Source organism: Hippopotamus amphibius, chromosome 9 (genome assembly GCF_030028045.1).
Source record: "Hippopotamus amphibius kiboko isolate mHipAmp2 chromosome 9, mHipAmp2.hap2, whole genome shotgun sequence".
Lineage (NCBI taxonomy): Eukaryota > Metazoa > Chordata > Mammalia > Artiodactyla > Hippopotamidae > Hippopotamus > Hippopotamus amphibius.
The window spans coordinates 121419733-121434250 of NC_080194.1; the positions used below are offsets into that span (position 1 = coordinate 121419733).

At 62.5% G+C, this 14518-nt stretch overlaps 3 protein-coding genes across 7 annotated transcripts; 2 read left to right on the forward strand and 1 right to left on the reverse strand.

The window, feature by feature from the left end:
- The first annotated feature begins 2639 nt into the window (after window positions 1-2639).
- On the forward strand, window positions 2640-5337 carry METRN (meteorin, glial cell differentiation regulator). Its single transcript, XM_057747892.1, is given in 5 exon segments — window positions 2640-2781; window positions 2784-3177; window positions 3471-3871; window positions 4759-4818; window positions 4896-5337. Coding segments are annotated over 5 exon segments (1314 nt in total). The 3' UTR covers window positions 5213-5337.
- Window positions 5338-8730: 3393 nt separating this feature from the next.
- ANTKMT (adenine nucleotide translocase lysine methyltransferase) lies at window positions 8731-10265 on the forward strand. Of its 3 annotated transcripts, none has more exons than XM_057747909.1 (5): window positions 8731-9061; window positions 9279-9383; window positions 9480-9620; window positions 9833-9883; window positions 10015-10265. In XM_057747909.1, exons 1-5 carry the CDS (start codon window positions 8900-8902, stop codon window positions 10246-10248), a joined length of 693 nt encoding a protein of 230 aa, XP_057603892.1. In that variant the 5' UTR covers window positions 8731-8899; the 3' UTR covers window positions 10249-10265. The 3 variants fall into 3 exon arrangements, with proteins under 3 accessions (XP_057603892.1, XP_057603891.1, XP_057603893.1); XM_057747908.1 differs by having other exon boundaries at window positions 8755-9145; XM_057747910.1 differs by lacking the exon at window positions 9833-9883 and having other exon boundaries at window positions 8755-9061.
- On the reverse strand, window positions 10255-14308 carry CCDC78 (coiled-coil domain containing 78). Of its 3 annotated transcripts, XM_057747891.1 has the most exons (12): window positions 14000-14308; window positions 13640-13759; window positions 13466-13552; window positions 13126-13278; window positions 12976-13032; window positions 12784-12851; window positions 12584-12662; window positions 12371-12496; window positions 11990-12177; window positions 10778-10844; window positions 10603-10703; window positions 10255-10490 (listed from the first exon to the last, which is right to left on the reverse strand). In XM_057747891.1, exons 1-12 carry the CDS (start codon window positions 14057-14059, stop codon window positions 10379-10381), a joined length of 1218 nt encoding a protein of 405 aa, XP_057603874.1. In that variant the 5' UTR covers window positions 14060-14308; the 3' UTR covers window positions 10255-10378. The 3 variants fall into 3 exon arrangements, with proteins under 3 accessions (XP_057603874.1, XP_057603871.1, XP_057603873.1); XM_057747888.1 differs by lacking the exon at window positions 10778-10844 and having other exon boundaries at window positions 10603-10707; window positions 13466-13759; XM_057747890.1 differs by lacking the exons at window positions 10255-10490; window positions 10603-10703; window positions 10778-10844 and adding an exon at window positions 11116-11858 and having other exon boundaries at window positions 11960-12177; window positions 13466-13759.
- Between the last annotated feature and the right edge of the window lie 210 nt (window positions 14309-14518).

Below are 14518 nucleotides of genomic sequence, written 5' to 3' on the forward strand. Positions count from 1 at the left end.
ACAGGCTCATAGGTGGGCAAGGCCAGATTCCACCTGGGAGTGGGGGTGGGGGATGAGCAAGTGAAAGGGAACCAGCTCAGGCTGCCCAGAAGAGTTGGCAGATATGACTGTCTCCCTGATGGGGTCTCTGGGATGGCTGGTCACTCCAGCATCCTGGGGCTCTCTAGGTCAGGCTGGTCAGGAGCATTCCAGGCCAGTGTTCCTGGTGGGCACCATTGGAGTGTGTCACTGGGTGGAAGCTTCTTGACACCCCTTGGCTCTCAGGTGTGGGAACTGTCCCTGTTGTACCCCAGCCCCTCCAAGGGGTGTAGCACCCTGCCCTGGGCCAACTGGAGCACACATTCAGGAGGTCCTGGCTGCAGGGGTCTGGGCAGCCACAGGCTCAGCTGGGGACACAGGCTGAGCTGGCATCTGCTCAGCCCACATCTTTCCCTGTCCCCTTCTTCTGCTGAAATAGTAGCCCAAGTAGGAGGTCTTGGGCGATTGTGAGAACTTTACCCCTCTGGCTTTCTCACCATTTCCTCAGGATCTATGCTCGCTGTCCCCTCAAAGCCAAGTCCTGCCTCCCTCTGGCCAGCTTCCTGTCCCTGGTTTGCCCTAAGCTCCATCCAGACCTGGGGCACTCTTTCCTTCCCTCTGCCCCCATTGACTCTGCCTGGTCTCTGTGTTGCTCCCACAAGCCCCACCTCAGTCACATGTGCTCCACACCTATGCCCTTCACCCTTCCGGGTTGCCCCCCCACCGCCTGCTGGAGGGCAGGGCTCACCTTGGACTGCTCCTTGTCCCAGCATCTGCTCCAGTTCCCTGCCAGGACCTGGGTTTTGAGTGGAAATGGAGAGAGACCCATTTTGGAGGGCCAGGGCACTGAAGGGTGTGGAGCTGGGGGCACACGAAGGAGCCTCCAAATCGAGCACAGGTGTCAGGGGAGTACCTGAGGTTTGGGATATCATTCATCCATCCACACACTCACTCTCCAGGTATTTAATGAGTATGTCTGCTCCTGCACCCACAGCAAGCGAGGCCAGGCATGGACTTCCAGCCACCCTGTCTTGTGGGTGGCAGACCTCCGATGGCTAACAACATTGGGTGCTTCAGGGAAACACCCGCTGGGTGTGGGGCCAGCAGCTATGAGGCGAGGCAGCCCTGTGTGGTCTTCCGCGGTGACAGCATCATCACTGGGCCCCTTGAGGAAGCAGCTGGGGCGGGAGGCAGAGGAAGCCTGGTGTTGAAGGGCCAGCTCAGGGACAGGCATGTGCCCTTTCCAGATCACGTCACCCTTTAGGAACCCTTCCTAGGCACCCATGAACACTGGCCCATTCTCTGGGGTAGGGTGAGGATGGGGAACCAGAGGCCCCAGGCTGACGGGGGTGGGTCTGAGGCTGAATCCTCACACTGCCACCAGAGGGCGCCTGGAGCCCACTGTCTGCCTCCCAGGCCTGGGCAAGGGCACAGTGAGGGCCCCAGTGACCCACCAGGAGTGGACCTACTGTCTCAGCAAAGGCAGCTGACTGGGGTGCCCACTCCCTTCCTTCTAGTGGAGCCTCTTTTGCCTTCTATGTGCCCAGCACCAGGCCCTGTGTACCCCTTTTTAAATTCGTAATTGGGTAAAATACACATTAAAACTTACCATCTTAACCATTTCTAAGTGTGCAGGAGTGTCTAGTACGGTCAGTCGCCCTGTTGTGAAGCTGTCACCACCATTCCCGGAATGTTTTCATCCTCCCAAACTGAAGACTATGTCCCCATTAAACACCAACTCCCCATCCCCCTGCTCCTGGCAACCTCCATTCTACTTTTTCTCTGGGAATTTGGCCATTTTAGGTACTTCATATGAGTAGACTCATAAAATTTGTCCTTTTGTGACTGGTTTATTTCACTGAACATAATGGCTTCTAGGTCATCCATGCTGCAGCATGTGGCAGAATATCGTTCCTTTTTAACCTGAATAACATTCCACTGTATGGATAGACCCCATTTTGTTTACCCGTCATCTGTCACTGGATACTTGGCTTGTGTCCACCTTTGGGCTATCATGATTGAGAACTGGCAGCCCATTCCCCTTGGCGCCATCTGCCCTCATATGTCAGCCTGCACTTCTGGCCCAGGACAGGAGGGCCCAGGTGCAGCGACAGTGGGGTAAAGATTTCACACCCACAAGCTGCAAAGACAGTGGGATGAAGACTTCACACACACGGGCGGCAGAGAGTCTATGTCAGCCAGAGCTCTCAGTGACCCCAAGGGCTCCAGGGCGAGGTTGGAGTCCTGGTTTGGGCCTAAGGCCTCTGTAATCTGACCCCAGGGTTTCACCAGGCTCTTGGGGCCCATCCACTTGGTCCACACCCCAGCGCTTTTACCAAGGCTGTCTGCTCCTCCCCTCTGTCTGGCATTCTCTCCAGATCCCACCTGACCACCCCCTCCCCACGCCCTCCTTGGCCTCCATATTGACATTTGGGCGGGGTTTCCTCTGTGACAGTGGACCCCATTTCAGCTTGTCCCAACCTACTAGGGGCCTGATTCTGGGCCTCAGGGCTGTCCTTGCTCCTGCTTTCCCACCGTGCCTGCAGCCCCAGTGCCTGGCCCCTCATCCCTGGGTTACTCGCGTGGCCTGTAGGAAGTCACCAGGGCCAGGTTGGGGAGAGATGGGGAATGGAAGCCCAGGTACCACTCTTGGAGAGAGCCACCTTCCCCCAGAGGTTCCAGTGGGCACCACCTCCACCCCAGCCAAGGGCTTGGAGGACAGTGGCCCCAACAGGGCAGCGGGCAAGGCGAAGCTGCAGGCTGGGCCGGGGGAGGGGGGGTACCTCGAGGGGGAGACACGGAACATGTCCGGCCGTGGAGCCCCCTCCCCGGCGCCTCCTAGGCCACGGGCTGGTCCGCCCACCCCCGAGAGCGCCGCTGCGATTGGTGGAAAGTTAGGGGGCCGCGGCGCGATTGGCCGCTCGGCCCGCCCACTGCCTCCAGGCAGCTCCCAGGCTCCGGGTGGGGTGTGAGGCTGGCCCGCGCGGGCGGTGGGGGCTGAGCGGGGCCGGGGCCTGCGCCCCGGCTGCTCCCGCCGCGCCCCCGCGCGTCCCCGCGCGCCATGCCGCCCCCCGCGCTGCTTTGCGCGCTTTGCTTCGGCCTCTTGGCCGCGGCCGCCCTCGCCGGCTACTCGGAGGACCGCTGCAGCTGGAGGGGCAGGTACTCGCCCTACTGGAGCCCCGCGCGGGCCAACCCCGTGGGACTGTGCGCACCCCTTAGGAGGGGACTGGGAGACGTGTCGCCCGCCCTTTGGGATGGGGGCGCTGCGTCTTGGCACCGAATCCTTGCCCACTCCCGCTCCGCGGAGTCCCGGAACGCTGGGCCTCAGTTTCCTTCTCCACAAAATGGATGCAGCTGTCGGTGGCTGCGGGGAGAGTGTGTCGGGGGAGCGGGCTGGCCGGGTGGGGACGCCGGCCGCCCGCCTGCCTCAGCACCGCCCATCTGGTCCGCAGCGGCCTGACCCAGGAGCCCGGCAGCGTGGGACAGCTCGCCCTGGCCTGTGCGGAGGGCGGGATCGAGTGGCTGTACCCGGCCGGAGCGCTGCGCCTCACGCTGGGCGGCTCGGACCCCGGCGCGCGGCCGGGCATCGCCTGCTTGCGGCCGGCGCGGCCCTTCGCTGGCGCCCAAGTCTTCGCGGAGCGGGCGGGCGGCGCGCTGGAGCTGCTGCTGGCCGAGGGCCCAGGCCCGGCCGGGGGCCGATGCGTGCGCTGGGGTCCCCGCGAGCGCCGGGCCCTCTTCCTGCAGGCCACCCCGCATCCCGACATCAGCCGCCGCGTGGCCTCCTTCCGCTTCGAACTGCGGGAGGAAAGGCGTCCAGAGCTGCCTCCGCAGGCCCACGGCCTTGGTGCGGCTGGTGAGTGCGGGTCTGGATGCAGACTTGTGGGAGTCGTGGAGTGCGCCCTGGCCCCACTGGGAGGGAACCTGCCTGTCCTCCCCACTGCACAGAGGGAGAAACTGAGGCAGCCTGTCAAAGGCACACAGCTAGTGAGTAGCAGCACCAGGACAGGTGGGGGGAGAGGGGCAATCCCTCACCTTAGGGCTTAGGGAAATTTCTGTCAGGGGGCAGAATCCCAGAAGGGGAGCCCAAGGGGAGGCAGGGCAGGGCAACCCGGGCCCCTGGTCCCTGGAGGGTTGGGGGAGGGGATGACAGCCAAAGCTGTCCAGGGCTCCCTGGCCGAGTGGTGACCTCCCTCCCCTCCCCCATCCCAGTACAACAGAAGTCCACTGTGAGCCTGATCACCATGGAGATGCAGCCCCGCCTCTCTGCAGGGCACTAGGCCCAGCTCTTTGCTCTCCTGGAGCTCGGAACCTGACCCTACAGGGGATGGGGTTCTCTGCTCTGTTCCCCTGACCCTGAACCCACCATAACCTTCTGCCATGTGGGCTGGGCTGGTATCTTTGGGCCCCAGGAAGCAGCTCTGGGAGACCAAGGGGTTACTGCCTGCTAGTGCTGCATGTGAGATGGATGTGTGAGAGTGTGAACCTCATGCACTCAGGCCGTTGAGCTCCAGGTCAGTGGGTCCCCGTACTACATGCCCATGTCTGTGCGTGCCTGTGTCATGCCTGCAAGTACAAGGTGTCTTCAGGGTGTGCACACATGCTCCCTTAGACCCCCAGTTGCCATCAGGCTCTGAGAGGGGGGCTGGTAGCTTGCCGTCTCTCTCCCGCGTCCAACTGGGGGTGGCTCAGGTACTCCCGGGGAGGGCAGGGCCTCCACTCATGACCTCTCCCGCGTGCCAGGTGCCTGCAGACCCTGCAGTGATACTGAGCTCCTCCTGGCCGTGTGCACCAGCGACTTTGGTGAGTGTCCCTACTGTGGGGGGAGCGGGGGGGCCTGCCTTCCCCTGAATGCCCCTGGCCAACATGTGTCCCCACAGTGATCCATGGAACCATTCTCGGGGTTGCCCACGACACAGAGCTGCAGGAGTCTGTTATCACCGTGGCAGCTGCCCGTGTCCTCCGCCAGACACTGCCGCTGTTCCAGGTGGGGGGCCCCAGGGGCCAGGTGCAAGCCTCCATTCACACCCCACTGCACTGCGGTGTCCGCCCTGGCCCTGGCACCTTCCTCTTCATGGGCTGGAGCCGCTTTGGTGAGGCCTGGCTGGGCTGTGCACCCCGCTTCCAGGAATTCAGCCGTGCCTACGTGGCTGCCCACGCTAACCACCTCCACCCCTGCGAGGTGGTGCTGGACTGAGGGGCCTGGGAGCAGGACACTGGGAAGGGGTGGGTAGGAGGGTGGGGGGTGGCCTCTAGATGGCATCATGGTCCCAACTGCTTCTGAAGTAATAGCAGTAACCAATAAGAACGTTGCTTGAATTAGCCAGTGTGCATTGGGTGCCCGTGTCTGCGCCCAGCCCTGGGCCTGCTTCACTTCCCTTTATCCTCCCACAGCCCTGGGCACTGCCCAGTTCCCGCTTCACAGATCCGGAGACTGAGGCTCGGGAGCAGTGGTGCCGTGTGTAAGGCCTCCCGGCCCATGCCCTGGCAAGGGGCTGCTGCTGGGTGGGGGCATGCAGGGACCCCCACTCACGTGACCCTCAGCTCTGCTTCTCCCAATGCCAGGTGCTTCCACCGCTCAGAGTGGGAGTGGAAAAGTGGCCATAACCCCCAAAGTCTGAGGTGGGTGGGGGCCTTGTGGGGGCAGGCTGGCCACACCACTCCCGAGCTGAGGGAAGGGGCTGCCACCTGGCCCGCTGCCGACTTCCCTGCATGGTCCGCTGCAAGCCCAGCAGAGTTATCCTGGCCCCACCCCGCCCCCGGGGAAGAATGGGCCCCTCTGTCCCCAGGCCCCTGCGACGTGCCCAGCATCCCGACGGCTGTGGGGTCTCTCTTGCAGGGTCCTGCTTGTTGCCCATTTCCGGTGGGCAGGGGCACACAATGGGGTCTCTAAGGACTGTTTCCCGCCACTGGCCTCATTGTCGCTGCCCCCGCCTTCCTCTCCAGCCTCAGCTACATAAAAGGCCAGCGTACTCTGGATAAAGCTGATGGCCCTGAGGCTGAAAGCCCCAGGAGTGGGGTGCATGGGGGACTACTGAACCCAGAACGCACTGACTCTACTGACCCAGCCTCACAGCTCAGGTCCAGGGTGGGGGTGCGGGTGTGTATGCCTGGGCTGAGCCCCAGAAAAAACTTCCCATCTCTGCCTGGCAGCCCTTGCTGGAGAAGGGGCCCTGCCATCTTGCAGGCAGGAACTGAGGCTGGGGGAGGAACAAGGCTACACAGGGCCCTTCCTGGAAGACCCAGCTGATCTAGGAGCCTGTTGTTGCCTCACCGTGTGGACACTGCATCACTCCAGTGGCTGCCCTGAAGTTTCTGTGGGGCGGATTGTCTAAAGCTACACTCATGTTGGGTACGCACTCCTCTCACTCGGACAGGCCACTTGCTGTGGGGCCTGGTGAGAACTGTGGGTGGGAGCACAGTCGCCCTGGACAGCAGGCTCCCCTGGGCTCCTCCCACCTTCTGCTGTTCCTGAGGCTCCTTGCTGTGCCCTCTCACCTCCCCAAACTCAAACTTGCACCCGTGGATTGCTCAGGGCTCAAGCACCAGATCTCTCCTCTCCATGCACATTCTGACATTCCCTCATTGGAGAGCTGGGCCAGCCTGCTGGCTTTAGATACCCTCAACACATGATGACCTCACATTTGGACCTCTGGCCTAGAACTCTCACCTGGACTGCAGACCCTTGATCCCTGTTTCCCCCTCCCCCCACCAGGGAGTATCTCCATAAAGACCAGAGGAGGAGGAGGTGAGTGTGCTCTGCTCTGCCCCTCCTCCTCTCCGTCTTGGGAGGATTTTGTGATGTACAGGCAGGCCCCGGCCCAAGGAGGCTTTCCCTTCCACAGCTGAGAAGCACTTCACCCTTGGCTCTTGCCCTGATTCTCTGGCCAGCTCCCCACAACCTCTTGTTTGGACAGAGGCCCATGGCCACGCCCAATAGTCACTGTGGACTGCCTCTGGGACCATCTGTCCACAAAAACGTGGGACAGCTGCTCTGGGCTGGGCCCTTGGCCAGACACTGGCCTCTGCCCACCTGCCTGAAGCACCTCCTATGCACATACCCTCCTCCAGAGAAAGTGTTGGCTTTGTAGCCAGCGCAAAAGGACCAGAAAGGGCAGAAGTAGGTGTGGCCAACAGAGCCAAAGGAGCCCCGGGATGCTCTGAGAGGAGTTTGGAAGGCTTGGACCAGAGGCTTCAGGCCTGCCCTTGAGGGAGTGGCCAAGGGGAAACTGTGGGGAAGCTTGCAGGCTGGGGCTATGGGAGCAGGTGCCTCTGGGGCACCTCAGGGCATGTGCACTCAAATAGGTACGACTCAAGTGCCCAGTGCCCAAAGGCAAGGAGCACAGTGCAGGTGTGGAGGTGAGAGACTTGTGGGTATGCATACTGGGGAGTCTGGGTAGGTGCCTTCATCCAGTCGACCAGCTTTTATTGAGTTTCTTCTAGGTACCAGGTGCTGCTCTAGGCACCAGCAATAATTCAAGGAACAAAAAGACAAGAATGGGATGCTGTGAAAGCCCAGTGCATATCCTCCCTTTCTGGGGAGGGTCCGGTGACACCCAGGAAGGAGACAGGAGGCTCTGAGATGGGGGTGGGGAGCAGCCCTCCTCCTCTCCAGTGCTCAGGTCTTGGGAGCAGGGCGCCAGGGCTTCCTGCCACAGGGACACCTGTCTTTCCCAGCTGGTGGCAGCTAGGTCCAAGTGTGAGGCAGTCTGCACTTGGGGGTGGGGGCAGTGGTCTCCAGCACGCCCACATTATCTGAAGCAGCCTCCCTCCCTGCTGGGCCTCTTGACCGGCGCCGTTGATGGATGAGGAGCCAGGCCTGGGCCTGTGTGCAGACAAGTCTCTGCCACCCAAGGACGTTTGGCCTCAGGGTGGGGTGAGGAAGGGGTTCTGGCTCTGTCCCCCCACTTGCCTCTCCTATTCCCAGGCTTTGCCAGGTCACTTCCGAGAACTCAATCTTTCTTTGTGTGTGTGCCGTTTTCTGGTGAAGGACGGTGGTCTCCCCAGCTCCTGGCGCTCTTCCTCCCGTCCCCCTGGCTAGGCCAGCTGCCAGGGCGCCCAGCTACTCACATCCGGCTCCCCTCCCATCACGCTCAGAGAGAGCCAACATCTGTCTTCTCGGTTCTGCTAAATTTCTCCTTGTCAGCTCCCTCCGCTCTGCCCCTCAGCCGAGCTCCAACTCCCCCCGCCCCCGCCCCCGCAGACCCGAGCATCCTGCGCTTTCGGGCTAACTGCCTTCAGCCGTGGGAGGGGCCTGAGTGGCCTCCCCGTGGCTGCTCCGGGGTTTGGCTGTCTATCGGGGTGTGCGTGAGGCAGAGACGTCGCCCCATCGCCTGGGAGCCCTTCCCCTCAGGCTGACAGCCGCCCCGGGCTCCTGCCACACCGCACGCGCCTCCGCTGCCAGTCAGGTGGAGCCACAGCACCGCTTCTCTTGGGCGTCTCCCCGCGCTGGGATGTGCAGCCCTAGCGGTCTGCAGCACCCAGGACAGGCCCGCAGCAACCGTCCGCGGCGTGGGCTAACGCGGCCCAGTGTCGCGGGCTACGGGCAGGATGCCGTGCGGCCAGAACCCGCGAGAGTCACCCCGAACCCCAGGGTTCCGGGGACCGGAACCGACGGAGGGGGCCCTGGACCCGAGCGGAACGGAACGCCAACGGACCGACCGCGCGGGCTCTGCCGGCCGCTTCCGGCGTCTTGCCGCGGCCGCCGCCCCGCCCCTTCCGGCGTCAGTGCCGCGGGTCCAGTGGGCGGGGAGAGGGAAGGAGGGGCGCGGTGCAGCGGGGACGGGGCGGTCATCTCCAGCTCCGGGCCGGGGCGTGAGAGTCCCGCACCTGAGCAGCGGAGGGGCCTTGGGGCAGGACGACCCTGAGCCGCTGTTCCGCAGCCATGGAGCAAGACGACCCGGCCGAGGCGCTGACGGAGCTGCGCGACCGGCGGCTGGGCGCGTTGGGGCTGCTGCAGGTGGCGACGGGCTCGGGCCTGGCCGCCTACACGGTGTGGGCGCTGCTGCTGCAGCCGGGCTTCCGCCGTGTGCCGCTGCGGCTGCAGGTGCTGGGCCAAGGGGCGTGGCGTACCAGCTGCCAGCCGGGCGGGACCCGGGCCTGGATTGTGGCGTTGAGCCCGGGTGTGAGGGTGAGGGTGCTGCTGCTCCAGGGCCGGCCTGGGCTGGGACCTGCTTCAGGTGGGACCGGACAGACCACTCTAAGAAAGGATGCCCAGGAGGCAGGCCCCCCACCCTCACAGTCCCGCCTGCTTCTTTGCCCAGGTGCCCTATGTTGGCGCCAGTGCCCGGCAGGTGGAGCACGTATTGTCGTTGCTGCGAGGTCGTCCAGGAAAGATGGTGGACCTGGGCTCTGGCGATGGCAGGATTGTAAGGACTGTGTGTGCTGGGGGGCGTCTTTGCTAACCCCTCCTAAAGTGAGCGCACCTCCCCATCTCTTGGTCCTGACGCTCTCTGTGCCTACAGGTGCTGGCTGCCCACAAGTGTGGTCTCCGCCCAGCTGTGGGCTACGAACTGAACCCGTGGCTGGTGGGGCTGGCATGGCTGCATGCCTGGAGGGCAGGCTGTGCGGGCAGTGTCTGCTACCGCCGTGAGAACCTCTGGAAGGTAACCCAGGGAGTCCTGGACCCCCTCAGACCCCATCCCTGATCTCCGTGCTTCCAGTTCTGTTTTGGCCACCCTGCTGACAGTGCCAGGTGCCTCTGCCCACCTGGGCAGGCTGGAGCTGGGATCTAGAAGCTGCAGTGACCCCATGCCCACCAAGCCTCTTTGCCTGCTGGGACCCCATTCCCTGCTGGGGTAACTTCCTCTTCCTGCAGGTGAACTTGAGGGACTGCCACAATGTGTCTGTGTTCCTGGCTCCCAGTGTGGTAGGTCTGGGGTTTTCCAAACCCTGTGGGGAAGCCCAAGCGATCCCCAGTGTAGGTGCTGGGCCTGGAGGAGCTGGGTAGGGGTAGCTGTGCTCCACCCGGCCCACCCTCCCCTCCCCTCTCTCCCACAGCTCCCACTGCTGGAGGACAAGCTGCAGGCAGAGTTGCCTGCAGGAGCTCGTGTGGTGTCTGGGCGCTTCCCCCTCCCCACCTGGCAGCCTGTGGCTGTGGTGGGTGAGGGCTTGGACCGCGTCTGGGCCTATGACGTCCACAGTGGTGGGCCAGCTGGGCAGGCTGTCCCAGGGCCCACTTCTGCCTCCGTACCTGGAGCCCCCAGTTGTCAGCTGACCGTTTGGACACAATAAAGACTCAGTGGGCTCCAGCCTGATTTTTGTTGGGTGGAGAGCTGGGCGGAATGATCTTGCAAGGGGGTGCTGTGGGGAAGGCTCCATGCTGACTGTGAAGAGTTCCGCTCCAAGTTTATCTGTTGACTAGCTAGCGGCTGCGGGTCCTTGGGTGCTGGAGCTTGGCTGGAGGTGTGGCCCCCATTTTCCAGGAGTCCCCTGCACCCACCAGCTTCCTCAGCCTCAGGATCTCCTGCTTGTACCTGCTCAGAGAAACCAGGCTTAGTCACCTGCCTGGCTGTGGACAAGCCCTGCTGCTAGTGCCTGGGACTGAGGTCCTCAGGTCATACCCAGCGCACCTTCCCTAGTGCCCACCTGCCCAAGTGTTGGTCCACGTACTCCTGTAGCTCAGAGAGTTGCTCCTCAGCCATCATAGCCCGGACTAGCAGTTGTGCCCGCTCCCGTTCCAGCTCTGCCTGGCTTGGGGGAACATAAGCCATGAGCCCGGGCAGTGTGAGGAGGGGGCCTATGGCCAGGCTCTGCCTACTACCTGGGTGCCACGGGAGAAGTCCTGTAGCTTCTGGTGGATTTGAGCCCAGGATGCAGCTTCCAGGCCCCTGTGAGGGGAGGAGGAGGAGTGGGCATGAGAGTTGGCAATGACCCAGGTGCTGACCAATGACCCTGCTCAACTCAGGGCACCTAGGTCCTTGAGGTACTTTCTGAGAGCAAGTTTGGGACAATACAGGCCTGCCTTTTCACTGTGGACCCAGACATCGGTACATGGGGGGGGGGGCACTGGCCACTCAGGGAAAGGTAAGCCACAAGGCCAGCTTGGACAGTGACCCCAGTGTCACTATAAGGATGCTTATAGGGGGCCTCCCTCCATGCTGCGGGTTTGTTTCCCAAAACCCTGGGAGGGGGACTTGCCCCAGCTTCTGCCCATTGCACAGTTGGGAACATGAAGGCCCAGAGGCAAAGGCTGTGAAGGTCACCAGGCAGCCTGCTCCTGCCTTGTCCTGAGGCCAGGACTTCTATTGCCCATGCCCCACAGGGCTTCAGCTATGGGTCCTCCGAGTCTCAGCTGGAATGTCCTTTCCCCAGGCCTCTCCCTGACCTTCCCATTCAAGGTAAGCTCCTCTCTAATCAAGGCCCCTCCTCACTCCAGGCACTTCGTTTTTCTGCGATCATCAGTGTCTCCTAAGTAGACTGAAAACTGGAGAGCATAGATGGGACACCTTGTTCACTGCAGCAACCAGAACCCTCCCAGCATTTAGTTTACAGGATAAATGAACGGGTCCCCCCCAGGACCCACACCAGGTACTCACTGTGGCTGTAATGTGCCCCTCTGGGGGGCTTCACTGGATCCCTGCTGTGGGAAAGAGCAGCGCTGTAAGTCTGCTGGGTTGTACAGGCTGCGTGGTAGGGATTTTCGGTTGCTGAATGAGGCAGGCTGCTCAGAGGCCCTGGGATTGGGGCTTTGCTGAGGCTGGGATGGGTCTTGGGGCGAGTTGTGGGGCAGCAGCGAGGGGTAACCTGGGTCTGGAGCTGCTTCTCCAGCCTAGCCTGGTCCTCCCTCAGATGGCCGAATCTGGTGACCTTGTGCAGGGGTAGTGGCTCCATATCTGAGGTGGCTGCACCAAAGGTAGCCTTGGGGGTCCTGGGTGCCCCGTTGGGATCCACCAGCACCTGTTGCACACTAAGCCCCACACTAGGTCATAAAAGGCCATCTCACCCCAGGTGCCCAGCTCAGGGAGGGGCCCACCTGTGGACAGCCAGCAGCTCCTCATGCCTCCGGCTCAGATCTGCCAGGCGCTTGCGGTAGGCACGAGCAGCCTGGGCCAGTTGTTGCTCACGGCTGTGATGTGCCCCCCGAATGTCCTCCAGAGTGGTCTCCAGGAATGACCAAAGGGCTGCAGCTTCAGGCTTCCGGCCTGCACCATCTGCATACCCCTGAAGGAGATAGGGCCGGGCTGGGGTGGGTCCACACCTCTCCCCACAATTCCCTCCATGGAGCTGGTGTGACAACAGTGTGCTGGGCGGGCCTGAAGTCTCCCACAAGGTCTGAGTGTCTCTGAAGTTGTCTAGCACACCCAGGCCAGGCTTGGGCTCCCCAGGACCCAGAGGCCTCCTGCCCAGTGCTCACAGCTGCAGCTTGGGCGCAGTGCTGCAGTCGGATAGCGTACTCCTTGTTCAGCTTCTTGAGTTGCAGCTGCAGCTGGGCGTTCTCTGCCTCAGCCTGGTGGAGCTGGCCCCGGCAGGCAGACAACACCTGGGGATGGAGGCGGCCATGAATCTGTGTCCTGCAAGGTGGACCTTTGTTGAGCCAGATCTCAAAGCAGGGAGAGCCGGGCCTCACCATGGCTTGTGCAGCCAGTCGCTGCCCAGCTGTCCTGGCCTCCTCTCGGGCTCCCTGCAGCTGCCGGCCCAGGGCTGCCCTGCAGGCATGGATGTGAGGCTCAGCTGGGCCTGGAGTGAGTGACTCTGCCCTTTGAGAACAGCTCCTTTGCTCACTGTGCCCTGCTGGGCCCTCCCATCCCAGGTGAGGCAGCCACTCACACACGCGTCTCCAGTGCCTGCTGCTGAGCCCTGTGCTGCTCCGGCGCCTGCTGTACTTCTCCCTGCAGCTGCGGGGTACACAAAGACTGGGTGGCTGAGAGCCTGAGCTCTGGGTCCCCTGCACTGCCCCACCTCCACCCTGGGCTGCGAGGAACTTTAACAGACCCCCTAGCTAGACAGCTGCACACTCACACCATCCCCCAGCTTCTGCTGCTCGTTATCAGGGATCAAGAAGTCCTTGGGCTGTGCCTGCACAGAAGAGCTGGTCTCAGCCTCGCTGTTCCCCTGCTGGACCCCTGTTTAGTTTCCACCCAGCCAGGCCCTCCATGCGCTCATGGTGACCTGGAGTCTGCGGTGGTCGGAGTGTCCCTGACGCCAGGCCTTGTGCCTGAGGTCCTGTGCCAGTGCCTGGCGGTGCCCCGGATCAGCCTCTGCTTGGGCTGCCCGCTCTCCACGCAGCTCTAGCTCCAGTACCCGGCTCTCCAGCCACAGGACCTGCGGGGTGACCAAGTCATTATCCGTCTGGGCATCCACAGGGACACACAAGGCAGGTGGGGACTCAGACACTGTGTGAGTGTGCACAGGCACATGGGGCACGCCTGCACCCCTCAGTTCTGGCACTAGGTGTGTGCCCTCCCGCATGCCCTCAGGCTGGCACACATGGGCATACATCAGTGCCCACCTCATTCTTCAGCTCGAAGACTTCAGCCTCATGTTGCTCCTTCAGGCGAAGGGTTTTGGTCTGCAGGTCGACCAGCTCCTTGCAGACCTGTGGGTGGCCAGGATGAGATATGGTGCCTGTGGGACCCTGGGGATGCCCTCCCTCCTGCCAGCACCCAAGGGCCCCCACACTCACCTGCAGCTGCTGCTCCTCACTCAGCTCTAGATCTGAGGGAAGCTCTGTCTCAGGGTTGGTGGCCCAGGTTGGGGCACTGCCAGGGATTCCTGGCAGCCAGGCCTCAGCCCCTGGCAGAACCTAGGGAAGCACCACTACTCATCCCCCAGGTGTGTCTCAGGCTTGGGCTGTGGCCTCCACTCTCATAAAGCCACCAGCCATCCACAGTCACACACCCAACCTGGCAGAGCTGGGGCAGACTCTCCCATGGCCAGGATCAGGCCCAGGTCCTGTGAGTGCCTACAGCCCTCCTGGCCTCTGAGGGAACAGGGAGAACCCCCACCCCAACCCCAGAAGCACCAGTGTCCCGGGAGGACTCACATTCTCTGTGGCCCGACGTGGGACCCCTGGTCTGGAGCCTGGGGCTGCAACATGCTCCATAGGTGACAGGGACTCTGGGCTGCCCCAAGCCCAGTGCCGCCTCAACTACTGGACTGTTGCTGCAACACGGTGGGGTGGTTTGTGTTGCCAAAGCCTCTGTTGTTCCCTGGAGACTCGCGGGGCCCCACCCATGAGGGCAGGCAGGACAGTTCAGTGGTTGGAGAGGTGGGTGCAAACTCGCAACTCATTCCATATTTGGCGACCCATTCTTTCAAGTTTCCGTTTCTTCATCTGGGAAACACAGATCGGCACCGCACCATTTATCAGGGGGGCGGGTGGCACCAGGAGTCCTGGGGAGGTGTAGGACAGCGCGGACGGAATGGAGCTGCTGCTGCTGTTGCTGTTGTCTTTACACAGCGCGCTTTGCCCTACCATGTGGGTTCGCACACCTACTAGGCCCCTAGAGTGAACGCTGGGATAGGCAGGCGAACAAACGGACAGATCCCTGCACCCCCAGCC